This window comes from Asparagus officinalis, chromosome 6, assembly GCF_001876935.1.
Source record: "Asparagus officinalis chromosome 6, Aspof.V1, whole genome shotgun sequence".
Lineage (NCBI taxonomy): Eukaryota > Viridiplantae > Streptophyta > Magnoliopsida > Asparagales > Asparagaceae > Asparagus > Asparagus officinalis.
The window spans coordinates 67,554,304-67,567,451 of record NC_033799.1 but is presented as its reverse complement, the minus strand read 5'-3'; the positions used below and the strand labels follow the sequence as shown (position 1 = coordinate 67,567,451).

Sequence of the window (13,148 nt, the reverse complement as noted above, 5' to 3'; positions counted from 1 at the left end):
AATCCTAAATGACTGCTACGACTTCAACAACAAAAACAAAGATCATAATTAACAATGTTTGCATGCCAAAAATCAAACACACACACACACACACATGGAAAATGGAAATTCCACTCATTTATATAACATATAAACTTTATATGTAATTATCCAAATGTAAAAAAATTGAGGTGATTTTTCTATGGATTTATTGAGTTATTGCTGGGAGCTTTGAGAGGTTGATAATATATAGGATGATGGTTGTATAGAAGTTATATGTGATGAGATTTGAAAGGGTGGGTTTAATTTGTTGTTAATATTGGTATTCAGGAGGGTTAATGGGGAGTTATGAAACCGACGAATAATTATGAGAAGCATCTGAAGGGGTGCATTAATGTATAGATGTACATGTATGCATTTTATGTATGTATGTAAAATTTTCGCAAAAAAAATCATGTATGCATATGTTTTATGTATGCATGAATGTGTTTTAGAGGGCATTTTGGGAAGAAATGTTTTAACATGCTAATCCACTTTTATAATAGTATATATATAAGATATGTGGTGAAATAATAAGGTATTTAAGCGCCATTAAGCCAAACAAACCAACCAGAGAGAGAAACGGTGGGGGGGAAAATGAAGAAGGAGAAGATCTTTCAAAAAGTTCTTTGGTCAAAGGCTTTTTAAATTGACCAAAAAAGGTTGAGGGGTTTTCTATTTTGATTCTCAAAGGTGAGGCTTCCATTATAAAATTTCAAAAATAATATTTTTAAAATAAATATTACTTTTATAAAAAAATAATATGTACAAAATAATACTATTTTTTTAAAATAAAAAATACTTTAAATAATAAAATTCTAAAAGTACAAAAACATTATTTATTGAATAAAATAAATAATTTAAATATACAAAATTAACTAAGGCTGCGTTTGGGAACTAATATTTGGATTTGAAAGGTTGATTTAAAATCATGGGATTTCAAATCTAGAATTTGAAATCCATGATTTGATAAAATCTTTTGTTTGGATGTCATCACTAAATGCAAGGATTTGAAATCACAGATTTAAAATCTGATGTTTGGATGCACTTTATTATACATGAATTTGGATTTGAAATTGGTGTTTTAAAAAATTTTATGCTCTCTCTTAACTCCTTAATAATTAAATCAAATGCGGACATTATGGTTTATATTGAGGAAAAAGTTAGGGTAAATTTCACGACCCCCTCAGAAGTTTGATCTCTTCATTAGCAATTATAAATATACATGCAAACATCTTGTCCTTCATGAATCGGTATGAGAGAATACAAAAAATAATAATAATGTCCAAAATATTTATTATTACGCCATTTTTTCATGGTTTCATCCAATACTACATCAACCTTCAATCTCCAAAGAACAAGAGTACTACTCCAATAACTAGCCATGATAAAAGACTCGACGAGTCAAAAGAGTTTAGCAAACACTCCTCATAAGAAGCTCTACACTCCACAATAATCCTTCATTTAAAACACAACATACCATAGGTAGTTGATAACCATGATTTGCTATAAGAAGTAACCATGATTTGCTACAACAAGCCAAATTACGACAACATAAACTATTAAAATAAAACATATCTAGAATCCTCTATTTATCCTTCAAGTCTTCTCCTCTTTTCTCTCCAATGCGCCCAACTTCATGTCTCGAAGAATTTGAGTCCTACATTACACAATTTAGCATCAATTAGTCCACGTCACAAAAATCGAACTTTAAAACAAAAAAAAGAAAACAAGTACAAGATTGTATACTTTCTGTATTCTGATGGAGGTGCTAGTATATAAAACTTATACAAAAATAAATCCGACAAGTATAAAAAAATGAATATAGCAAGTACAAACAAGTAATATCTTGTTATTATTACATCATCTACTTCTAGGCATGACATCAACAAAGCATATCTGCTTGTGATTTCGATTAAGTTTCACATAAACTAATCCCTGCATAAACACTTAAAAATGTGAGTTTATCATCATCAGGGCCTAAAGTTTCAGCCTTCAGTTTCACAACCCATGTCTAAAAGAGTCAGGGAGCAAATCCCAACCATAGTACTCAAAATTTAGGGATCAATTTTAAAATTAATAAAATCAGTCGAATAAAGATAGCATCACTCACTCCAAAAGTCACAACTATAAGTTTGCATCCTAACATAAATGACAAAATAATGAGAGTTAAAATATGCCTAAAAAAGAAAAAGAAATCCAAGAGAGAACTTACTCGAATGGGTTCAAAGATTTGGGGGTTCTTGCCATCCAACTAGAAGCTACTCCTTAAGAATAAAGAGAATCCAGCCACAAAATGAGAACCTACACACGCACCCCAACACAGTTAACGGGGCTTCAACGTACATAGAGTCTAAGTGTAAGGATAAGAGTAAAGATGTAAAATGTTTCTGCAGCAGCAAAAGCATCCACCCAAGAATAACTTCCATCTTTGACAAAAGTCAGAACAACGATAGATATGTTTACAGGTTCATTCATTCCAGCGGAAAAAAGTCTATAACATTCAATCCTTTTATCACTCCATCCCAACAAAAGAAATATGAAACAGCCAAACAAAGCAAACAAATCTTCAAACAATTCCAACCCCCCACCCAACACACACACACACAAACCAACCGCCATCAGGCGTAGTTCAGCCTGAATATGTCATTCAGTACATATTCAGGAGAAAAGTGTTGGTAAACTGAAAGAGGGAACACAAACAGGAGAAAAGTGTTGGTAAACTCATTAGCTGAATGTAGGCACACAGAACAGATCAAATACAAATGATTAATCACCTAAACGAAACCCTAGATTTGATAAAGTACCATCAGTACAGAACAAGAAAACCAACAAGAGAAGTATGGAAACAAAAAGAACTATAATGTCATGCATCATGGTAATTGCTAATTAAAAGGTGATTATTTTCAAGTGGGGGCCATTTGAATGAGTGGATGGAAATGAGTCACCTCATTACCAAGCAAATGACTGTATAAGAGTAATACTGTAATAGAAACGACAAACAGGAACTCATTTTCAACAACGTAGGTGAGACTAGCTGAATGTGTTAAATCAATGCAGATGCCAACAAGAGTAACACTTGTACAAGCTCATTCTTCTCAATAAATATTGCTCACTCAAAATCATACCAGGAGTCATCGTTAAAAATGTGAAATTATATTCCTGCATCCATCAATCCTCAAAAGTGCGAACTATAATCTACACAAAAATTGTGAATCCAATTCTATTCAGTGATAAAAAAAGGTGGCATAGGCAAGACTCAAGAGCCTTAAGCACAGGTTTTTTCTATACCTGTGGAGTTACAGAGCTGCATGGTTAGGCTAAGTCTAAAACTAATATACACACAAGATATTTCTATACCTCTGGAGTTTTAAATGCTTCAGCATTTTAGAGACCTATTTGAATTAACTTGAAACATTGCCTTCAATGCATACAAAACAAAAATTTCTGTTCCCAAATAAAAAAAGGAATTACTTCTGTATTGTTTTCACTCTGTTCTTAGCCAATATCTTCCTCCTAAATGGCTATTAAACTGTCTAGATGGAAATAGAAGCATGATTATAAACTAATCAAAATTGAGTTTAACTGAAATACAACTAAGCCTTTTCCAGCTCAGTAGGAAGATATCCAACCTCTGGCTAAATATAATGCCATGCATAAATTCTCTACAAACATTAAAAATTGTGAATGTCTCACTATATTAGGAGTCCTTGGAGTATTACTGAACATCTCTCATTGGAGAGGAACCTTTTATTTTTTGGTTCAAACTTGAGCTTGAATTGTATTCAACTATACACAAGTAGATAATCTTTTTTTATTAGAAATTAGATGGTAACATATTCTTCTTATAAATGACAAATAAGTTGACTAGTTGAAACGATAACTTCTTCAGCTCTCCAGATAGAGATGCTTACAAACAAAAATAAAAGCATACAATTACCCAAACCAGGAGATGAAAAAAAAGAAAAAAAGAACAGGAACAGCATGGTAGTAAATGATCTCCTAAAATCATCTTATTAGGTATTAAAGGGCCTTCCTTAATGTTCAGTCTATATCCAATAAAGTATTTGATATCCAATTATGGCCATTGAGGTTGAAGTAACAAGCTTACCACTTCTGTGCTTGACCATTCCAGTTTGTTCCCCATTCTTTGTTTAATCTTTCTTTCAATTCAGGAGGGAAATCATATGTTAGCCAATAAGGAGCCTGCATCGATACTTATATGAATTCATTTTCCATCAATTTCATTGCATAGGGTAAAAGCAAAAGGCATAGGAACTTACATTCTTTGAATCAGTATATGAACTTTATTTCTTTGAATCAGTATATGAATTCATTTTCCATCAATTTCATTGCATACCTGCAGTATTGGCAACTTCATATTAATTCTCAAATGTATTCTCAAAGGATGTGATCGATGTTGGTGAATATCCTGCAGTATTGGCAACTTCATATTAATTCTCAAATGTATTCTCAAAGGATGTGATCGATGTTGGTGAATATCCTGCAGTATTGGCAACTTCATATTAATTCTCGGATTTCATGTGTATTCTAGGGGTCTGTTTGGCGATTCAACTTAAACGGACTAGGATTAATCCTTAAACTAAAGTGGTAGTTTAGGCTGAAATTTGAACTAAAAACAAACTGAGCCATATCAAGTTTTGCTAATAAAAAGATCAAACACATGCTGTTGTCTACATTCTTTGTCACTGAGCCAGTACAAGTGCCTCATGGGTTCATTTGATAATTCCCACTGTCTATTGTCTTCATATATGCAGATAATAATATAAAAAACAAAAACTAATTCAGTTTATACTAATTCAGCAATTAAAAGATATAATCACGGGTCTCACGTCTTCAGCATCACCATCAGTTTTAAGTATGTTGCATATATGGATTCATTTTGTTGGAGAATTTAACCCTTTTTTTAACAAATATCTATAGCTAACAGACGACATTAAAGCGCTGAAACAATGCCCTAAAGCATCATAAGGTGGTCCATTGGTTTCAACTAAAAAAACAGCATAAAGCGTTAACAGAAGTTACAGAAAGTATCAAGTCAAATAACAGAAAATTACCTAGTCACATAAACAATAAGGTACTCACTCAATATTATTGCTTGCAAGTCCAGATACCAGTTTAATAACATAGTTTTGTATCCAGATATCAAGGTTTGATACCCAGGATCACATCTCTTTGTCACTGAGCCAGGATCCTAAGCCAACAGAGATGTTATCAAAATCAATACCCATGCTGCAGACTTCTATTTCCCACTTTAACAAGCTCATTTGGTTGTTGGTAACTAAAAAATGGTGCCTCATAGACTGATTAAGAAAAAATACCCATGCTGCAGACATATAACCTCCTCATTCTGCTCGGTTTGGGCTTTAACAAATGACAAACTAAGAATAATAATGGGTAAATTTCACTAAACCGGTATGAACTTTCAGCATTTTGCAATAAAACTCCAATATTTGTCAAAATCACATAAACCTCCCAAGAACAGTAAAAAATCACATAAACATGAATCGCTTACTTCTAGTATGAATCTCCTCCTGCAAGTCGCTGACAGTAGCCTGTAAATCCCAAAAAAAAAAAATCAGACGAAACCCAAAACTAACCATAGATCTAGGAGACCAACTGAAAGAGAGGAAACAAGCTACAAAAGAGAAAATCCAAGTCAGAACTAGGGTTTCGATGGAAGGGGGAGAGAGAGGAGTAAGGGGGAGACCGAAACCCTAGATCAGATCTAGGGTTTCAACGAGAGAGGAGAAGGGGAGAGAGTAGAGATACCTGCGTTGCTGCGTTGAGAGAGAGAGATTCGAGATCGGTCGGAGCTGAGAAACGAGAGAGAGGAGGAGTCGTGATCGGTCGGAGCTGAGAAACGAGAGAGAGGAGGAGTCGGGGATCGTCGGAGCTGAGAAACGAGACAGGAGTTTGGGATCGGGATTTGGTAAATGACAAGGGGTAGGGTAGGATTTCAAATACGGGCTTTTGGGCTTTCAAATTCTCTTTTTAAAATAATTTGATTTGAAATTCTAGCTCAATTTTGTAGCCCAAACTAGGGATTTGGATTTGAAATACCTTGGATTTAAAATCCAGGGCCCAAATCCATGTTCCCAAACACAGCCTAATAACTGTTTTCAATTTTTTAGAAGTAAAATAGTAAAAAATACAAGCTGCATAAGAAATGTGACCAAGAGTACCAAACAAATGAAAGTACTAGATGTAAAATCCTAAATTCAACCAAACAATTACAACCACGGTTACATGTAAAAGAAAAATTACAAGTTACATTTAAATAATAATTATGATTGTAATCTACCAAAGACGTTCTAAGTGAAAAGAGGCTCCTTGGAGATCCCAAGCGATAGTTTTCAAACCTGGACGTCGATATTTCAAAAAGGAAAATGATAGGGGCACACTCTCAACCACACATCCAACCACACCCCCCTCTCATATGCTACAGTGCATCGTGCCCCACATGGGATTTTAAATTTTAAAATCCCATGTGAGGCCCGGTGCACTGTAGCAAATGAGAGAGGGGGTGTGGTTGGAGGTGTGGTTGGGAGTGTGCCCCTATCATTTTCCTTCCTAAAAACGAGGGGCCTACAAGTAGCATGATTCTTTTTTTTCCCCTTATGAAAGTCCACTGCCTTTCACATACATGACGGGTCCACGTGGAGGTTGAATGGAAGAAAAATCATTTAAAGGGCTGTCTATAGAAGAGTACTATGGCAATACTAATTAATGTTGAAGTTAAAAGGAAGCGGTTGATTGTTTGTTAATTTTTGTCAAATGATTATACTGATTTAAAACTAAAGGGCTGTTTGATTCATTTCCTAAACCTAATTTTGGGAGATTACTCATGGGAAATAGGTTGTGGGACCCATTTCTATGTTTTCAAGCTCATTTCATGACTTTTTGGGATGAAATGAGTTTCCTTTAAGGGGCTGTTTGGTTGGCTGAGAAACTAAGAAAATGAAATCAAAACACCTGACACACCATGTGAAGGTTTTTGATTTCATTTTCTTGTGTTTGGTTGAGAGAAGAAAAAAGAGATGTTGTGCATGTGAGACTCACCCATTAGTAAGATAATAGTGTCATGAGTCCCAAATATAAGAAAACCTATTTCCTCCCAAAAAGTCATGAAATTCGTTTGAAAACATGAAAATGGGTCCCGGCCTGCAAGGGATCGCCCAACGAATCCATCAACGTACCTGGGCACGACTCCAGAGCACCAGCAGGCATGCCGGCAGAGAGACGGTCGGAGTAACGTCCGGGACCTGCACCCCTCACTTTGCACCTCTTAGATTTCGGAACCATTGTAAGAGGAAGCGGGAATTCTTTCCTTGGATGTTCCCTTTTGAGATTTGAAAGCACGGTAAATCCCAATGGAGGAAAACGGCTGATTTAGAAGGGCGGAGTTGCCCACGTGACCACGACTGCCCTCGAAAGGCGAAAACCCTAACGAACAAGAAACGTGGCCACGATTAAATTCGACGGTCCAGATCACCCTCAGTACATCGAAGGAACCAAGACTGGCGGTTGAATCCAACGGTTGAGTCCGAGAACCACGGCCACGATACGTCGCAGGGCGAAACGCACGAGGATCGTGCTGTCAAGTCACGATCGCCACGATCCAATGTCTTAGCTGGGAAGCACGAGGCTCTGTCAGCAGACGCGTGGCTCATCTCTCGTCAGATCCGGTTCCGCCTACAAAAGGAAGGGTTTCGCCTGCAAATACTGGGCATAACCCCACGAGTCGCGCGAGAATTGGCTCTCAAAAATTAATTTCGCCTTGACGATGCATTCGCCCTCAAAGGTAAAATTACGAACAAAGCCAAAAGAATGACCTTGCTTAAACGGTTGAAACCCACGCCCCAGATGGCTAAGGGTTAGAGCAGAAATCTTAGCATTAAGCCTAAGAGAAACTGTTCGACAACTCATCATACTGAGGAGAATAGTATGGCTAGCCCGATTCAAACGGTAATCGGTAAAGGCACATCAAACCCGTTGATAGCTGAGGGTTTGCTAAAAATCCTAAGAGAAATCGCAGGCACTTGCTTCGCCAACAGTTTCTTCATTCAAAGTGTTCCAGACCACACGCAAGCCAGTTTAGGTCCGAAAACTTTGAAGGGGGTCTTGTAGACGGTAAAAAATACCTCTATGGGTCTACAGGGAATTTGTCTACGAGAAGAGTTCGCACGCCCAGTTCTCTGACACGGACCTAAACCGCGTAGACGTCGACTGTGCTCAAATCCAGGTTCGCCTAACGGTCGACTCGCCAGCATGAGTCAGGAAGCATTCAAGAAAAAAAAATAAAAAACACTTTTTCACGTACGCATTTTTCCTGTAGCTTACACAAGCCCGTCTAAATGATACTTATTATTATTTTATTACTTTTCCAGTCCGACATTTTAAATTGTAAAAAAATAACACATACATATTTTAAGTTATCCATCGTGAGAATATTATAAATATCATTAAAAAATTTATTATGATAAAAATAACCCTTCATAAACATAAATATAAAATTTAGTAAAACGATCAATAATATGTATGATGAATAATATGTATAGTGATAAGTATGATAATAAATAGGATCAGTATAATTACAAAAATATCATGTGAGAATATTTCCACGTGCAACTAACAGAAGGTACTAACGTGCCTGTTTTTTATATCTTAGGGTATTAAAGTACTATTTTTTATAATTTAGAAAATTAAATACTAATTTTAATAATTTAGGGTATTAATTTAAATGTACAGTCCGAGAAATAATTGGGTGCTTAAGTGTTATTTAGTCTCTAGATAGTGAAAACTATATCTCTAAATTCATTTTAAAACTATAGAAACTAGATGAATAACTATAAAAATTTCCCCTTATTCTATTTGGGGTAAACTTTACAAAACCCCTAAAATTCGGTCACATTTTGATAAAACCTTCCCAAACTTTATAAATGCTAATTAACCCTCCTAATCTTTGCGCCCCCCCACCCCACCCAAAAAAAAAAAAAAAACCCCTCCCCCAAATTATAATTTAAAAAAGAAAATGTGAAAGGAAAGGGTGTTATGTTTGCAAAAGACAAATGACTAAATTTTGAGTTTTTTCTCTAAAAAATATTTTAGTTATTTGTCAATTATATGTAGGAGATTGATGAGAAAAGTTGAAGTCTAGATTGATTTTGTACGACACCCCAAAGTTCAGGAGAATTTAATCGAATAAAATTGTTGAGGTGGGAGAGTGGGGGTATCTGCAATAATCCCCGAGTTCAAGGGGCTTATAGATTAAAAAAACTCAAGGGTTATATGGAACACCCCTACAATGTTAGTTTTTTTAAAGATTAACCCTTATTTAACCCCAAATCAGTTTGGCCCCCAAAAAATTCGCGGATAAAAATACTGTTAGCTTGACTCGGTCATGGATGACCAAATCAACCATGGTTTCTCAGTAGAGAGAATAGTGGAGAACGTGAAAATGAGTTTGTTGAGAGAAATTCTCTTAGAAGCGGTTAGGAGGGGGTGAAGATAATGGGTTTGGCTCCTATAAAAAGAGGAGTAATCTCCTTGAGAAAATTGTAACACAGAAACAAAATCAAACCCTAACCTGTTATCGGAGCCCCCCTCAAAATATCAGATTGATCTTTTCTCTTCTCTATGCACCAATCACTTGTATTAGAGCCATGACGACTGCGCCTCCATCGACAACTGCGCCTCCTCCGACCCTACTACGTTTGAAGGCGACGATGACCTCGATCACTCGACCGCTGCTATGACGACGACGGCTGCTGAAGGAGATCTAGTCGCTGAAGATTCGCACCATCGGGACCCGCCGTCAGTCGACGGAGTTGGTGGTTTCGCCGTCAACCCTCTTTTGGATCTGAGATTTTTTGTTCTTCCGATTTCTGTGAAGGAGTCTCGCGGTGCCCTCCACTTCTAGAGACAAGCCTAGTTTTCACGAGCCCACATCAACCTCTACCCAGCTTCACCCTAGGCCTTGGATTTGTCCATTTTTTATTTACAAAGCCCACATTACCGACCCACTTTCCTACAAATTTACAGCCCCTCATTCCTTTTATTAGATAAGCAGAGCTATTTTCAGTTTAAAAAATCAGCCAGTTGTAGTTGTCCCGATCAAGTGGAATCTGATGACAACAACAAATCATCTCCAAATCCAGTCAGAAACGACGACAAAACTCCAACAAGTGTTGATCCAATCAATACCGTTGAGTGACAATCTCGCTCAAATTGGAGCCTCTTTCATCAACTCGGAACAATCAGGTTCATTTTTATTTATTTATTTATTTTTAGCTAACTTTATTATATTTTAGTATAATTGTCAATATATCAACTTTATACATATTTAAATTGAATTTAGTTTTAGTTCTTTACCGAATGACTAGTAAACTCGTTCTATCAGAACTAGAAAAAATTAACAAATTTAATAGCAGTAATTATGATATGCAGCATAGAGAAATAGGATATACTCTTATTCATAACAATATTGATGATGTAATCGAAACCACTGCTCCAACCCTTACTGATAAATCAACATCTGAAGAAAAGAAAGGGTTTGAACAGTGGAAGTCGAAAGATAAAAATGCGAAAAGCCTTATGCTCATGTTCATGGAAGATAACTTAATCAAAGTTTTTGAAACTTATAAGACTTCCACTTATGCTCATGTTCATGGAAGATAACTTAATCAAAGTTTTTGAAACTTATAAGACTTCCATGGATATGTGGAATGCAATAAAAGAATAACTTAATCAAAGTTTTTGAAACTTATAAGACTTCCATGGATATGTGGAATGCAATAAAAGAAAAATATGACACTGCTTCTAAAGTTAACATCCAACTCCTTTTGCATAAGTATAATTCTTGTCGTATGCAAGAGGGAGACAATGTTGTAGAGCATATAAATAAAATGATTGTCATGGCTAAGGACTTATCCACCGCTGGGACTAAAATCCCAGAAAGAATGCAAGTGGCAACCATTTTGAATAGTATTCCTCCTTCACTTGCTGTGGCTACCACCACATTAATAATGAATCCTGCCATTAAGTCGGTCACTGATCTTCCTATGCACCTAACGATAGAACAAGACTTAATAGCCAGTAGGAAGGAACCATAACTGAATATGGTGTAGCAGGAGCTGAATTATGTCCGCCAGAGGTATAATACTGGAAGCTATAAAAACTCTGGTCCTAGTAAATCACAACTACAAGGACCAAAGTCACAGCAGTTCAAGAGAAAGAAAGTATCCCGCGGAGCCTGCTATAATTATGGAAAGTTCGGGCATTTCAAGTCCAATTACCCACAAGGTGAAAAGCAGGAGAATAAGGGAGGCTATAAGCATTCAGAACAAGGGGGTACTAGCAAAAGAGAATTTTTCGGTATGACGAAATGCAATGCTATGATGACAGATATCAGCGGTTGGTGGATCGACTCCGATATGACTAGGCATATCGCAAAGGACAAGAATGGAGTCGTAGAATTCACCAAGCTAAAGAAAGGAGAACATATAATCTATATGGGAAATAATACCTATCTAGATGTAGAAGGTATTGGTTCATATAGATTGGATCTTGGGGACAACATTCTTGTGCTCAAATATGTGTTCTATGTGCCAGGAATTTGGTGCAATCTGATTTCTGTTCCCAGCTTGATAAAGAAATGACTGGAAGTTAGGTTCTATATAACATAGTTTCTATAGGCAATAATAATAAAGTGTATGCTATGGGAAAATATGTGCCCGATCATTAATTATGCATTCTTCCAGTAATTTGTAATAATTCTGATAATAAAATTTCTAATTTGAACTACTTGTCATGTTATATTTCTGAGTCTGAATTGTGGCATTCTAGACTAGGACATGCTAGTATTTCAAAATGAAAGAAATTATCAGAATGAACTTGTTTCCTGCACTATCTAATGTTCAATTACCACCATGTGAATATTGTTTAACTGGTAAAATGACTAGATAACCTTTTATTGGCGGACAAAGAGTCAATGAACTTTTAGGATTGATACACTCGGATATTTGCGGTCCCCTTGTTAGACCCTAGAGGGGGGTGATTAGGGTCTTATGCTAATCTAATCCGATTAAATGCCAATTAAAACTTATTAATAAGTTATCCTAGCAAATATGAAATACCATAAGATATATAAGCTAGGATAAGCAATGCAAACAAAGAGATATATCCTATATGATGAATATATATATATATGCAAGGATAAAATAAACAATCTACACAAGTGATAGGGTAATATGATGAGCAATACACAAAGGCGATATAAGATATGAAAACAAGAATAAGAACGCCAATGCAATCACAAACAAAACGATATGATTACGGAGTTCGGTCTAACCACTTGACCTACGTCTCCGCTCCTCACCTCGAGGAGATCTCCACTATCACAACCGGGTTTTCTACGTTCACCCGAACAACGTTTACACCTCACAATACAATCACTATGTAATCACACCTCACACACTAAGTGTTGGTCCTAGCCCGTGTCCTCCTCCTCAAGTGCTCGGTTACAACCTCTCCCTAGGCACGTCAACCGACGCCACTCCTCTTGGATTCGACCCCGTCTCTCACCACACACTTCTCTCGGTGTACAAGTGTATTACAAGTGAATCCTCACAATTAGGCTCAATACAAAGTGTTTGTTCTCTACAATGAATGAGAACGAATTATAAGCTCACTCTCTAAGTTACACAATCCCCACAACCCAAATTATACAATGTATGAAAATACAATAAGCTTAATGGTTGTGTGTGTAAACAAAGAGTATCAATAAAACAATTAAACTCAATCTAGAAATCTAGCTTATGGAAATTAAGATCAAAACAATAAATAGCTAGAATTGAGTTTAAGGAAAACTTCTCTATAGATCAAGAGTGAGAGAGAGATGAGTTGAATGCCCAAACACCAAAGGATGATCTCCTCTTTGCTCTTGTGAAATTTGCTTCACAAACTAAACTCAAACAAACTCTTAAACTCTTTTAAACAAAACTTAAACCCTTGATTAAAAACTTTCTTAAACTTGTTTTAAAACTCTCTTGGATGATCTTGAAAGAAAACAGCAAAAAACTCAGCCAAAACCCCAAAACAAATAACAG

The 13,148-nt window shown here is 36.1% G+C and overlaps 1 protein-coding gene across 1 annotated transcript in view; it reads left to right on the top strand.

Moving 5' to 3' along the window:
- The window catches only part of LOC109846267, a 17,651-nt gene extending 5,952 nt beyond the window's left edge, over positions 1 to 11,699 (top strand). The window contains exon 3 of the mRNA XM_020415493.1: positions 11,172 to 11,699. Within this exon, the coding sequence (XP_020271082.1) occupies positions 11,172 to 11,699 (528 nt within the window). The remainder of the gene's footprint in view (positions 1 to 11,171) is intronic.